General features: G+C 37.6%; 1 protein-coding gene across 1 annotated transcript in view; it reads right to left on the minus strand.

Annotated features, from left to right (window-relative positions):
- Positions 1–3,892: 3,892 nt before the first annotated feature.
- Positions 3,893–15,843, minus strand: part of RRAS2 (RAS related 2) — a 76,480-nt gene continuing 64,529 nt past the window's right edge. Inside the window, exons 5-6 of the mRNA XM_036258673.1 lie at positions 7,747–7,865; positions 3,893–5,385 (exon numbers count right to left, since the gene is read on the minus strand). Coding sequence (XP_036114566.1) covers positions 5,298–5,385; positions 7,747–7,865 — 207 coding nt within the window. The 3' untranslated portion in view covers positions 3,893–5,297. The remainder of the gene's footprint in view (positions 5,386–7,746; positions 7,866–15,843) is intronic.

Below are 15,843 nucleotides of genomic sequence, written 5' to 3' on the forward strand. Positions count from 1 at the left end.
TATGAACAAACAAAATGGCAATGAATACATATCTATTGATAATTGAATCGACAAAATGAACAAGCAGAACAGAAACATTCTCATAGATACAGAGAAATTTTGTTGGTTGCCAGATGGGAGAGGGGTTGGAGGAATGGGTGAAAAAGGTGAAGGGATTAAGAAGTACAAATTGGCCCTGGCCAGTTTGGCTCAGCGGTTAGAGCGTTGGCCTGCGGTCCAGAGAGACCCGGGTTCGGTTCCCGCTAAGGGCACGTACCTCGGTTGCAGTTTGTCCCCAGCCCTGGTTGGTTGTGCGGGTGGCAGCCACTCGATGTGTCCCTTTCACATCGATGTTTCTCTCTCTCTCTCATCTTCCTCGCTCTCCCTCCCACTCTATCTGAACAAAAAAAAAAAAGGAAAAATTTCCTTGGGTGAGGATAAAAAAAAAAAAAGAAGTACAAATTGGTTGTTAGACTGACAAACCTCAAAGGGAAGGGGGCTTGGGGGATGGGAAGAAATAAACCAAAGAACTTATATGTATATATGCATAACCAATGGACAAAGACAACAGTGTGAGGAAAGGCAGGAGAGGGGCGGGAATGGGGAGGAGGGGGTCAATGCGGGGGAAAATAAGGAACATCTGTAATACAACAATAAAGATAAGTTAAAAATAAATAAATAAATAAATAAACAAATAAATAAATAAGAAAAAAAGAAATCTGTTTAGCCCTGGTCAGTTTGGCTCAGCGGTTAGAGCATCAGCCTGCAGACCACAGTGTCCCGTGTTTGGTTCCTGCTAAGGGCACGTACCTCGGTTGCAGTTTGTCCCCGGCCCCAGTTGGGGTCGTGTGGGTGGCAGCCACTTTATGTGTCTCTCTCACATCGATGCTTCTCTCTCTCTCTTGCACCCACTCTTATCTGAAGATAAATGCAACAACAACAACAAAAAATGTCCTCGGGTAAGGATAAAATAAAAAAGAAATCTATTTAAACTGAAATACCAGTTTTCTAAAATGCACTCTGAAACTTTATAAGCAGTCACTGGTTATATATTTGTAAGTGGTCAACTGAAAGGAACTTCTTTGCCATCACCTGCTCCTATTTACCTGCCAGCCACCTGTTCAATGGGGTCATTATGTATAGGAATGGGAGAAGAAATAAATGAGAATAAGTGGTGATGAAAAGTTAGAAGAGGAACAGGCTACAGTTTAAGTATACACAACCCCGTCACATCAAATTTTTAAAAGTCTAATGATAAAGGAAACAATTTATATTATAAAACTCGAAAGCCCCAAATTTAAAGATTCATCAATGTAAGAGGTATGTCAATGAGGCATAATGTCCAGCTCTAAAATATTTTAAATCCTTAAACAAACAACATAGGGAGAAAATTCCTGGGACAGAACTTCATGACTGTCAATTCAGGAAATCCTATTTGAAAAAATTTGAGGATATATAAACATAAGCGATTTTAAAGTTAGAACTCTAACCTCAAACACTATATGTGCTCAAGAGCAGGACTAGCAAACCATGGCCCGTAGATCAAATCTGCCATTTGTGTTTATACAGAATGGTTTTTACAATCTTAAATAAATTTTTTTAATTCCAAAGATTATTATTTCATGACATATGGAAATGATGTAAAATATAAATTTCAGTGTCCACAAATAGAGTTTTATTGGAACATAACCACATTCATTCATTCACTCATTTATATACCATTTATGGCTGCTCGGTGATACAATGGTATAGAGACCATATGGTCCACAATGTCCGAGATGACATTTACTATCTGACCCTTTACAGAAAAGGTTTGCCAACCCCTCAAGCCACAGACTAGGAGGGCTACAAGGTACCTCTGTCTGTATAATGGAAACCAAAGAGGAGAGACTTCAGCTTTCAACCACAGATTAACAGGAACTGGATTTGCCCTCCTGCCTTAGATAATCAAAAAACTGGAGTAAATATGTGAAACAACTGTTTCCAGACATTATACACCTGATGGAAGAGAAACAAATAGGTAAGCCTTAAAACTGCCCTGGCTCTCTGCCTAGAGGTGCACCCAACTGCAGAGGGATGGGAATTCTAAGCAGGGCACAAATGTGTCCCTGAGCTGAGAAGAAAGACACTGGAGACCAGGGGTTTGAGTCAGCTGAAAGTTGCAGGACCAAGATCTGGAAAGGAGAAGGCTGCACAGAAAAAGAACTCCAAAAGTATGCATAGGGTCAGTGAGTCTTTGCTGAACATTAAGATATACGTGTACAGTCCGGCTGGTATGGCTCAATGGTTCAGTGTCTACCCATGCACCAGGAGGTTGCTGGTTCGATTCCCAATCAGGGCATATGCCCAGGTTGTGGGCATGTGGGAGGCGGCTAATCAATGTGCTCTCTCATCAATGTTTCTATCTCTCTCTCTCCCTCTCCCTTACTCTCTCTCTCTCTAAAAGATCAATAAAGAAAAAAAAAAAAAAAGATATACGTGTATAGAGTGAAACTCCAGTTAGCTGAGCAAAGAATGACCCAAGAGCCGTGAATAGAATGGTCCCCAGAGGTCACATGGGGCTGAAAATTATTTTAGTTCCCACTAGCCAAATTGGAGAGTCCTCATTCATTATTCAGGGAACTCAATAGAGACCCCAAATGGACCATACCTATTAGTGGAGATAAACTATCCCGGGGAAAAAGCTACTTGAGACTGCATGAAAATGTTTAAAAAACAAGCCTTAAAAGGATCAAACTGAATTGCCAGTAAATTAACCTAACCAAATGCCAGAACAAAGCCCAATAATCTTGAGATTAATACGACAAAATCTAGACACCCAACAATGTAAAATATACACTGCCCAGCATCTAAACAAAACTTAGTAGACATGGATAAAAGAAAGAAAATGTGACCCATAACTAGAGGAAAATTAGTCAACAGAACAGATGCAATAATTATAGAGATGATGGGATCAGCAGGGCAAGGAAGTTACAACAGCTGTTTATAACCATGTTCAAATAGTCAAAGCAGCAAGAGAAGCTCTACAGAAAGTTATTTTAGTGACTCTTTTCTCAAATCTCCTAAGGGTGGTATACAGCTAGTAATATTCTAGATGCACAGAAGAGAAGTTAATATATTACATGCAACAGATAAGGCATTAGACTCAATTCTCTGGGAACCCAGTTGAGAGAGGCTGAGTAAGAGAAATATATAAACATAATGAGGAGAAAAACAGAGATATGAGAAAGAACCCAGAAGAAAAAAGGTATGAAATGAAAAATTCATTGGATGGGATTAATGGCAGATTAAACAACTGCAAAAGAAAAGGTTAGGAACTTCAAGAGATAGCAGTAAAATGTATCCCAAGTGAAGCACAGAGGGGAAAAAAAAGAAGTAAACAGAGATAACAAAATTTAACTGCCTGCTTTGCTACAAGTCATCTATTCAGAATAAAATGAAAGGATTCCCATTAAATCTGGATAGTATGTAGACAGACTCTTGGCATCTGAAGTTACCCATGATAAATAAAAAATTTTCCCAACTGATAAGGATATATAATAGTGCTATCATACCTAAAGCCACAGGATAAGTGGGGTATCTTACTGGCCAATAATTTTAACTAACATTCAAATAAATCCATGTGCTTTGCATCATTTGTTTTAGGCTTCATCCTTTCTCCCATACAGTTGGGGTCCTTTGTCAGGAGCACTTCATAGAAGAAGTTTGGGAAAAACCGACTTACGGAAATATTCAAGACATCACTAAGAACCAGTCATTTCACTTCAAGTCCACCTAACTAAATGACCGATACTGATTTTCAGATCCAAACCCCACAAGAATTGCTGGGAAAAGGCTTAGAGCTATTAAAGTAAGTTTCCTCCAGCACTCACTCCTTGAACAAACCACCCAAATAACAAGTCACCAAGCAGCATCTTGTGATAACAAATCAATTTTAATTCCAGCACCTGAAGCTATACAAGGGTATGCTTTATAAACCTCATGGGACTGTTGTACACGTTCAATAAAGTGACAACTGTGCAATACCACTTAGTATCTCAAAATCAGGAACATACTTTTGAATTGTTTAAACACAATCCACAGAATTAAAAACAAAAATCAGAAGCCATCCACAGTTATACTAATTGTCAATGTAAAGTTTTACACGTACTACTTGATATACAGTCAATATCTAATAGGGATGTTGAAAATTATGTCATGTCCTCATCCCGTTGTACTCTACTGGGAAGGTTTCTCGAGTAGCTGTGTGACTGGCCAGAGGTCGGTACAACCAGGACCAGAACAGCAAGTAAAGTTCTACTACAGTTTCTGTAGTTTCCACTTTTTTCTTTGTCAGTTAAAAGTGAACAGTGAGAATTAAATACTTATCTTTACATATACACAAGGTATGCTGTGAAAGCATAGTTGCTTACAAACATATAAAAATACTTGTTAACTAGTTTGATAAGAAAATAATGTATAAAAGTATATAGCAAAAACATTAATCATCTCTGACCTTGGAAAGATCAATTCCATATTTTATATTATAAACAAAAACAGTTTTAGTTTTTTTGAACCCCTTATCCAGAAAGATTAAATAGGAAGACAGACATAAATTCTTTATTTTTACTCTCAATATGGTTGTGAAAAGAGTGAAATTAGAAAACTAAGACCAAAGAAATGCCTAAGTCCAGAATGAGTCCAAATATTTGGCCACATAGAATATTACCATTTTAAGAGTAGGAGTAATAATAAAGGCTTTAAAGCAGTTTTTAATTTATAAATACAGTAGGCATTTTGGTAGTTTGGCCACTGGAAAACAGGCTGTAGCATCAGTCAAGGTCTGAGATGTCTCACTTCTGGGGATTCAGTTCAGTGTATTTAAGGTAACCGAAGGGGACATCGAGAGTTTTAGAGATAGGCAACAATTCACATTTAACAAACCCCCTATGTTTCTATTAGAGTAACAGTAGGCAATATGATTCCAGAAGTTAAAAGTTATTTCAAAACCTATGACTTCAGCTTGGCAAACAGCTTAGGTTCCAAATCTGATTCATCCCTATTAAAATGTAAGCCCTTAAAAAAGAATGTGTCTGTTTATACAGATATATATATTTTAAAATAATCAGGTAATCTTTGAAGCAGCCTTAGTGTTTCCTTTAAATCTTCTTGAAATGACCGTAGGGTTAGCTTCACAGAAAGGATTGGCCAGCTTCTTGGTCTAAGGCTACCACAGTGACCACGTGTCTAAGGCTAGAAAGGTACCAATGTGACGTGAACCGTACAGAGGGAAGACGAGGGCTTTTTCTGGTAGTTGGTAGCTAAAAGTGAAGGGATTCTTAGAAAATGACACAGTGGCAGCCTTTCTTGTCTTTTTCTTTCCGCGTTGGTTCTGGTGAAGGAGGACATTCCTGCTCTTGAAATTTCCTGTAAGACAGAAAAATCTACATATAGTTGCCTTCTTGGTAATATATTATTACAAATGCAGGTAATTTTTGGATAAGTCTAGTGTATGTGCATATGCTTATCAATGTTAAATTACAACTAAGGAATTAAAGTAAATTTGGGGGAGGGGTGCCCACAAATGTTTCGACACCAGCCTTAGCAGGCTATCTGAGTTTCATTAATGGCTGAGTCTTCAATCAGATGAGATGCTGAACTTGGTACTTCTAAATTTCCCCCCTAAGTTAAAATTCCATGATTCTAAGGTAATACTTAAGAATAAACATCTATGCCCTGGCCGGTTTGGCTCAGCGGTTAGAGTGTCGGCCTGTGGTCCAGAGAGACCCAGGTTCGGTTCCCACTAAAGGCACGTACCCAGTTGCTGTTTGTCCCTGGCCCTGAATGGGTCATGCAGGTGGCAACCACTCGATATGTCCCTTTCACATCGATGTTTCTCTCTCTCTTCCTCCCACTCTATCTGAACAAAAAATGGAAAAATGTCCTCGATAAAAAAAATAAAAGAATAAACATCCATCACTAGAGTACAATATAAAATTACCCTTATAAGGTATTTCTCCATGCTCTACCACTTATTATCTGTAAGTCAGTATTAGACAAGTTAGTTGACCTTTCTGAACCTTGATGTTTTAAAAAGGGTAATAAAAACCTACCTTTTACAGTTGCTATGAGGACTAAAGATCTTGCTATGTTTAAATGCCTAATGGTACCTGGCATTAAAAAGGTCCCTTTGCCCACTCCTCACTCCTGATTAATTTATGGATATAGATTCTGAGGATCAAATCCAAAGACAAAATATTTCAAAAAGGCAAAAGTAAAAATTATTTTAAGAAGCACTAGTTACCTCTGTGTGTATTAAAATGAATATAACATAAAATTTACCATCTTAATTATTTTTAGGTGTCCAGTTCAATGGCATTTAAAAACATGTTGACCTGGCCAGTTTTGATCAGCAGTTAGAGCATCGGCCTGTGGTCCAGAGAGACCCGGGTTTGGTTCCCACTAAAGGCACGTACCTGGTTGCAGTTTGTCCCTGGTCCCAGTTGAGTTGTGTGGGTGGCGACCACTCGATGTGTCTCTCTCACATCAATGTTTCTCTCTCTCTCTTTCCCTCCCTCTCTCCCTTCCACTCTATCTGAAGATAAATGCAAAAATGTTCTCGGGTGAAGATAAAAAACAAAACATTCATGTTATACAACTATCACCACCATCTATCTCCAGAACACTTTCATTTCACAAATTCAGACTCTGTATTTGTTTAAAAAAATAACAGATCTCAAATTTTTAACAAACTGTTAAAAAAAAAAAACCCAAAAGATTATAATCTTGACCTCACCCTCCATGAAGAGAATGTTCTAGCAAGGGGCTAAAAGTTACAAGAAGCCCATAGTTCAGATGTCAAAGTCAGCTTAGATACACAATTAACATGAGCCCACTCCACCTACCTGTCAAACTGTCCAACTAGCAGAGAACCCAGAAGGTCTAGAGAGCAGAGGGTACAGTAGGGGCCAGGCATAGACCCACAATGACCAAATCAAACCCTGCCTACAAAAGCAAGTCAATCTTTCCCACACACAAACATATACAGTAACTCCAACAGACCTCACCCATCACCTCAAGCTTCCTGGAACGCATTAACACTTTCTGAACCACGGGGGCCTCCTAGGCCAGCTAACAGAAAGACTCTTTGTAGTCTGGACATACTTCGTGGCCTGGGGGGATACTGAATCTCTACTACTGGGCTTCCTCTGCGCTGGGAGGAACTGGGTAAGAAGCAAAGCCAGGAGCTCAGGAATCAGAGATGTGGATTTAAGTCCCAGTTCTGCCACTTAATATGCCTAAACTTCAAAAGGTTATGTAACCCTCTGTACCTGTTTCCTCACCTGAGAGCAGGGATAAATGAAAGTATTTAGCTTACTGGGTTGTGAGGAGGATTAGATGTAATACTATATGTAAAGCACATAGCACACCATCTACCAGAAACTCCTTCTCTAATGTTAGCTGCCGTCATCACTGTCCTCATACTATCACCACCTTTGGAAGTTGCACAAATTCTTTTCAAAATCCCTATGTGTACTCTCTACTTCAATATAATTAAATTAAGTTTTATATGTAGGAAGTATCTAGAATACAGTATGTACTTAATTAAAAATTTTAACACACCATGTGCATTAACCCCTAGAACAGAATCACTCCTACATACAATTTCCTTTCTTACTAAAAACATTCAATGGGGTTTTTTTTCAGTTAATGTTTTTTAAAAGCAGAGTGTGACTACTTGTCAAATTCGGTAAATTAAAACAAATTTCTAGAATGAGTTCTGCTTACCTTATAACCCGGACCAGCTCATGGAAAGCTTGATCTACATTCATCCTAATCTTTGCGGACGCCTCCATGTAAGTCACCTTCAGCTGTCGTGCTAGCTGCTGTCCTTCTTCCTGCGTTACCTGAAATTCCAAGAGTTGTGTCTGAGGTATTGCAATGACAATTAGATCCTCATCTAACCCTTGAACACAGAATGCACTGTTAAACCACCCAGAGGCCAAAATGGTTTGTCACAGATGAACCAAGAGACTTTGTAGTCAACACTGCAGAACTCGGAAGAACAGACTGTGAAAGGAACACAATTTCAGTCTAGTGATTACTCAAAGAGTACTGAATATAACAGTGATACATTCTGGAAAGGTAAAGTACGAGGTGCTCTGAGAGTCTATAACCCTGTGGAACAGGTCAGAGAAAGCTTCCCTGAGGAAGTGATATTTAAACTAAGAACTAAATAAAAAATATGGAGGTAGGCAGAGGTGGGATGAGGCAGTATCCTTGACAAAGGAAAAGCACCCGTGAGTGAGGGCCCCCGTGGGGAATGGCCTTCCAAGTTCTGGAACTGAACGAAGCCTAGAATGGCTGGTACAGCAAACCAGGAAAGAGGGTAGAGGTGAAGAAGACACGCCTCAGGAGGCGCAGGGTCCTTTTCATCTCTGCATTTCCTAGTACCTGGTACACAGGAGACACTCAACAAATATGTGGCAAAAATGAACAATAAATAGGGTCACAAACCCTTACAACACCTTCCTTACAGCAGGAGGCAAAGGAAGGCAGGTGAGGAAGGGTGTCATAGCTGAGACCATGGAAGATGGTAGGCCCGAATAAGAAAACATGAATTGAATGGAATACCTTATATATTTTAAATGTAAAAGGTCAGAATCATGATATTTGCCTAAAATTATTAAACTATATTACATTTACATAAGCCTTTTATTGCTGCCATTGCCACAAAAGTAAACACTTGCAGAAAAGTCAGAAAGTAGATATGGGGGAAAAAAGAAAAGAAAGTTTAGGAGCCTATCATCACAGAGAACCACATTCTTCTGGTTTTTCAATTATGTCCATTTTTCTCTACAAAAATAGGATAACTTTTGTATATTTGTGTTATACCCAGGAAATAACACTAAACTCATTTATCTAGGTGTTCTTTTGTAATAGGCCTTTCTACATAAACAGCTATGTCACTTGCTAATAAAGACAGTTTTATTGCTTCCTTTCTGACGTGGATGCCTTTTTTCTTTTTTTTCTGGCCTTACCTCACTGCCTAGAGCCACCAGCACAATGACATCAGTGGTGTGAGAGGTACTTTTGACCTGTTTCTGATCATAGCGACAAAGCATCTGGTCTTTCACCATAAAATATGTTGTTTGTTGTAGGGTTTTAGGTACCTAATAACAGCTTCAAAATCCTTGAAGCAAAAATGGAGAGAACTACAAAGAGAAATGGACATATTCATACTTATATTCAGAAATCTCAGCACCCCTCTCTCATAACTGATTGAGCAAGTAGGAAGAAAATCAGCAGTGATAGAAATGGCCTGAACCACACTACCAAACACCTTATGCTAACTGACATTAGATGTCTCTTGTCCTCCGTTAACAAAGTTCCCTACTATTCCATTTGTAAAACATGTATTATCAGGAATGGATGTTGGATTTTGTCAAATGTTTTTTTTCTGTGCCTATTGAGATCATATGATTTTTTCCTTTTCAGTCTGTTAATTTAGTGAATTATATTGATTCATTTTCACATATTAAACCAACACTGCATTCCTGGAATAAGCCCCACTTGAGGGATGATACACTGTCCTTTTCATATATTGCTGAATTCCGCTTATTAAAAATGTATTAAGAATTTTTACATCTATGTTCATGAGAGATGTTGGACTGTAGTTTTCTTACATCTTTGGTATCAGAGTAATGCTACTCCATATGAACTGGAAAGAATTCTCTCTTCTTCAATTTTCAGGAATAGTTTCAGTAAAACTGATTTAACATAATTCACTAATGAATCCATCTAGGCTTGTGGTTTTGTTTGAGGGAAGGTTCTTACAACAAATAAAATTTATTTTATAGATACAGTACTGTTTGGGTTATTCATTTTTTCTTGAGTGAGCTTTGGTAATTTGTGCCTTTCAAAGAATATGTCTATTTCATCTATAACATCTGAAGTGATGGTATCTTTCCCATTACTGATGTTGGTAATTTGTGTCCTCTTTTTTACCATTCTAGCCAGATTTGTCACTTTGACCTCCTAAAAACCAGTTTGGGATTTTTATTTATGTTCTATTGTTTTCTATTTCACTGCTTTTCATTCTTAGCTCTATTATTTCCCTTCTTCTGATTAGTATGACTTTAATTTGCTCTTTTTCTTTTAGTTTCTAAGGTAGAAACTAAAGTCATTGCATTGAGACCTTTCTTTCCTAATAAAAGCATTTAGTCCTGCCCTGGCCGGTTTGCTCAGTGGTTAGAGCTTCGGCTTGCTGACCAATGAGTCGCAGGTTCAATTCCAGTCAAGGGCACCTACCTCAGTTGCGGTTCATCCCTGGCCTTGGTCAGGTCTAGCGGGAGAAAGCCAGTCCACGTGGCTCTATCACATCAATGTTTCTCCCTGTCTCTCTCTCTCTCTCTCTCGCCCTCCCTCCCACTCTATCTAATGATAAATAGAAAAACATCCTCGGGTGAGGAATAAAAATTTTTTTTAAAAGCATTTAGTCCTATAACCTTCTTTATATACTTCTTTAGTAGCTTCCACAAATTTGGATATGTTGTTTTAATTTTCTTTCAGTTTACAGTACTTTGTAATTTCCCTTCTGATTTTTATTTGTACCAAGAATTAGAATTATGTAATTTCCCCATATCTGGAGATTTCCTAGATCTCTTTTACTGATTTCCAATTTAATTCCACTGTGGTCAAAAAACATACACTGTCTCATTAGAATCCCTTTAAAGTTATTGAGACTTGTTTCATGACACTTTCTGATGTGGATGACTTTTTTCTTTTTTTTTCTGACCCACTCTCGCTTCAAAAAATGTATATTCTGTTACTGTTGGATGAAGTGTTCACTAAATGTGTTAGGATAAGCTGTTCAACAGTGTTGTTCAGGCCGTCTATGTATCACTACGCTTTTCCTTCTACTTGCTCAATGAATTACTGAGAAAGGGGTGCTGAAGTTCCTGACTGTAAGTATAAACATGTCCACTTTGTTGTTCTTTCAAATTTTGCTTCAAGAATTTTGAAGATGCTATTAGATACATGAATTTTAGGACTGTTACATTCTCTTGATGAATTAATCTCTTTATCATTATGAAATAATCCTCTTTATTCCTGATAATATCCTTTGCTATGAAATCTACTTTGTCTGATATTTATATAGCCATTTCAATTGTGTTTTTAAAAATTATGTTTTTATTGAACTTTTTAGAGACTCGAAGAGAGATAGAGGGAGAGAAACATCGACTGGCTACCTCCACACGTACCCCGACCAGGGAATGAACCAGCAATGTGCCCTGAGTGGGAATCGAACTAGAGACCTTTCAGTGCACAGGACGACACTCAACCAACTGAGCCACACCAGCCAGGGCCTACTGTTTTTTCACTAATAATGGCATGGCATGTTTCAGCCCATCCTTTTACTTTTAACTATTTGTGTATTTACATTTAAAGTAGATTTTTGGTAGGGTCTTGATTTTTTATCCAATCTGATAATATCTGCCTTTCAATTAAAGTGTTCACACTATTTACATTTAATGTGATTGGTGGTATAGTTGAGTCACCTTGAAATTTGTTTCCTGTCCATCATGTTTGTTCTTTGTCCTACTTAACCTTTGTCTGCCTTCTTTCAGGTTAACTGTTCGTTTTTTAATGATTCCATTTTATCTCTCCTGTTGACTAATGAACTGCATACCTACTGTTATTTTAATGATTGCTTTAGAGTTTATAATACACATTTTCACTTATCACAATCTAATTCAAATGATATACCACTTCATGTATAGTTTAAGAACCTTATTACAAGAGTATTTTCTCTCTTCTGCCTTTTTATTTTTATTACCTTTTACCTCACAATACACTGTTATTATTTTTGCTTTAAACACCCAATTATGTTTTAAAGGGATTTAAATAACAATACAAGCAATTTACTTTTGCCCACATAATTACCATTTCTGATGCTCTTCATTTCCTTGTATAGACCCAGATTTCCATTTGGTATAATTTTTCTTCTTGTTACAACATTTCTTGTAATGCAGGTCTGTTGGTAATGAATGTTTTTGCCTTTTGTATATCTGGGAAAAGTCTTTTTCTAACCTTCGTTTTTGAAATAAATGTTTGGTGGGTGTTGAATTCTAGACAACAGTTTTTTCTTGCAATACTTAAAAGATGATGTGCCACTATGGTTTGGCCACTATGAGAAATTATGATGACTGCTGGCATCCTTATCTTTGCTCCTCTTGTCATTTTTCAGATTCTCTCTTTATCATGAGTTTTAAACAGTTTCATGATAATATACCTTGTTGTCATTTTCTTTATACTTTTTTTTAATCCTCACCTGAGGATATTTTTTCCATTAATTTTTTTGAGAGTGGAAGGGAGAGAGGGAGGGAGCGAAAGAGGTAGAGGGAGGGAGAAAAGGAGAGAGAAAGGGAGATAAAGAAGTGAGAGAGACACATCAATCGGTTTGCTCCTATACATACCTCGAGTGGGGCTGGGGATTGAACCTGCAACCCAGGTACATGCCCTTGACCAGGAATCTAACCCAAGACCCTTCAGTGCATAGGCCAATGTTCTATCCACTGAGCCAAACCGGCCAGGGATTCGTCATACTTCTTGTGCTCAGGGTTTGCTGAGTTACTTAGATGTACACATTTATGGCTTTCATGAAATTTAGAAATTTGTTATCCTTTACTTCTATTAATCTCAGACATTGTAGATTTAATTTCTGGAAGTTCTAGTTTTATCTTTTTACATCTTCCATGCCTCTACTTAACATATTCAGTCTGTCCTCTAGCTTCTTGAACATATGGAATACAGTACAATCATTGTTTAAAAGTCTGTGTTCACTGATTTTATCATCTGTGTTGTTTCTGGGTCTGTTTCTATTAGTTGTTTTTTTCCTACTATGAGTCATATTTTCCTGCTTCTTTACATGCCTAGTAAATTTTGAGTGAATGATTGGGGACTGAATTTTTATCTAATGGGTTCTGGATAGTTTGGAGTCCTACAAATATTTTGAGTTTTCTTTTGAGATTCAGTTATTTGAAAAGTTTGAGCCTTTTTGTTATACAGTACCAGAACAGCATTTAGTCTAGGACTAATTTTAATTTTGCCTCACTACTGAAACAAAATCCTTCTGGGTACATCACTCAATACCCCAAGAATTATGAGGTTTTCCACTCTGGCTGATCAGACTATGAATTATCTCTGACCTTATTTGAGCTCAAGGTATTGTTCTCTCTAATCTTTTCAGGCAGTTTTTCCTTCCAATTTAATACTCTATTCCCAAAATTCAGCAACCTCAAAAAATATCATTAGGTTATTACATGAATGCATATACATCTAACAAGTAATCCATAACAGTTTATATGCTGCTGTGTTCCAAAAGGGTGACAGGCAGATTTCAAGTTTATGTAATTTTAAAATTACTCTTCTCTTCAAAATAGCATATGTACCATAGGACCTACTAAGAATAAGTAAGGAAACCAAGTAAGATAAGAAAGCTTCATGAAGTCAATAATTTAGAAAGAACAATTAGTTTTTTTGTTCTTTTTTGTAAATTGACATGATAAATTCCTTCCTATAAAAATACTCCCATCTGCCCGGCCAGTGTGGCTCAGAGGATTGAGCATTGTACAATGGACTAAGTGGTCCCGGTTGGATTCCAGGTCAGGGCACATGCCAGGGTTGTGGGCTCAATCCCCAGTGGAGGGCATACAGGAGGCAGCCAATTGATGTGCCGATCAATGTTTCTCTCTCACATCGATGTTTCTCTCTCTCCCTTCCTCTCTCTCTAAAAAATCAATAAAAAGATTTTTTCTTTTTTTTTTTTTTCAAAAAGTACCCTCATGTTGTCACAAATTCTATTCCTTCTTCCTGGGAAAGACCTCCCAATTCTATATTCTTAATTTGTTTCTTACTAATACTTCAAGACTCAAGCAATCAGCAATTTCTTCTTAGTGCTAATGCAGTTTTAGAACAGCAAGCCAGAGCTCCCACCACACCTACAGTAACTGTGACAAGTGTTAGCACACTATGCTACACTACAGCTTTTGGTTTTGTTTTCTGGTTCTCCTGCCATTATGTCCTTTGCAGCTAGGGAATAAGGTCTGTCTTTGTAAATCTAGAGCCCTGAAGAGTGCAAAGTAGTTAACTAACTAAACATATGTTAATGAATATGACCAATCAAGTAAGTATACCTTGAAGTAAAGAAAAGATGATATAAAAAGAAAAAGAAAAAGAAATACCTGAGACAAGTCGATCTCAACAACTTACTTTATTAATATAAATTTGACTGGGGAAAGGAAAATATATGTCATTAAGAATTTTGCTGTTTGTCTTTCTGCTGAATTATTCTTCAAAAAGGTAGGTGGCCTTATCCTTCCTACATAATTAATTCAGCTAGAGGGGGAGAGCCAAAGACCTACCTTTATACACAGTAAGAAAATTAACAAGTTAATGGTCTAAATGAGAAAACAATCCCACTGCTAAGACTCTCTATGTGCTTCATGTATTCATTTTCAAAGCATGGTCTCACATCACTGTCTTCCAGGAATCAGGGTCAGCTAAGTTTGTACAACCACATTGCTGCTCAAGAACTCTAACCACATATAAAGCTGCTGTCAAGCTCACTGGTGTAGTCTAATTTTAACTAAGTAGAAACAGCATTGCCAACACCAAAGCAAACAAAAATGAACAGAAAGAACACCACATGGAACACAGCAAAGCCACAGCGCTGTGAGGCCAGAAATCAACAGAAGGTTGAAAGCTCACAAACAAGGATTTCCTAGAGGTCCCCAAATCAGAGAGTTTTATAAAAATGCTAAACACTCACCCTTTTCCCCTGGATATTCTGATTTGGCAGGTTGAGCCCTATCTAGAAATGTTTTGTTTTAAACAACCAAGGCAACAAATTCACTGATCTACATTTAGAAACCTCCAGTGAGACTCAGTTCAAAGGTACAAATGAGTATTAGCAGAAATCCACAATAACAGGAACTTACCTAGCACTATATATTTCCAAATAGAGAAGAACAAAATGGGAATGATGAGAGCAACTTTATTAAAACAAACAGGGTTTAAATGGAACAGACCACAACATTAGTAATACTTACTTAGGGATGTGTCTAGTTAATGAATAACCTAAGTTTACAGAAGCAAAACTTGTTTTTCAAAAATACCTATTATGTAGAAAGAGTCATATAATACATCTTGATTCACTGATGCTGATTCATTCACTCAGCAAATATTCACTGCATGCATCTTTGTTCTATGTGCTAAGGATAAGCACGAACAAAACCAACAGGTGGAACCTGGGAGGCCCTCAATGCCCTAACAAGACAAATCTTTTAGATGCAGACAAGGCACAAACAGGTAAGTCTAGAGACCCTTACTCAACTGTTTGAGGGGGATGGGTTCTTTTTCCTGGGAGGTTGCAGGGGCACACTATGGTCCAGGTACTGACAGATAGGAGGTTTGGAGGTTAGTACACTTAGGTATCTATTATTCTAAGTGTAATGAATTCCTTTCTTGAATTGATAATGGCCACTAGCAATTAAACACCTAACAAAGGAATGGGATAAGCTAAGGTAAGCCAGGGAGGAAAAGGGGGTAAAAACAGTGCATTCTAGACAGGGCAGTGTGAAGGACAAGGAACTTGAAATCAGAGGTTATCACAATGTCCACAGCCCAAGACCAAACACTGCTGTATTAAGTTTCAGCATCAATGTGCTGTCAGATTTACCTACTTTTACATTTCAGCAAATCACTTACCTATGTTTTCCCCCTACAGATTTGACAGGATAAATAAAATGATTAACGTATCTCTAGGGGGCCAGGTAAGCGGTAACACTAAATAACCATTCAAATTCTATAAATCTCTTTTTA

This window comes from Molossus molossus, unplaced genomic scaffold, assembly GCF_014108415.1.
Source record: "Molossus molossus isolate mMolMol1 unplaced genomic scaffold, mMolMol1.p scaffold_m16_p_13, whole genome shotgun sequence".
Classification (NCBI taxonomy): Eukaryota; Metazoa; Chordata; class Mammalia; order Chiroptera; family Molossidae; genus Molossus; species Molossus molossus.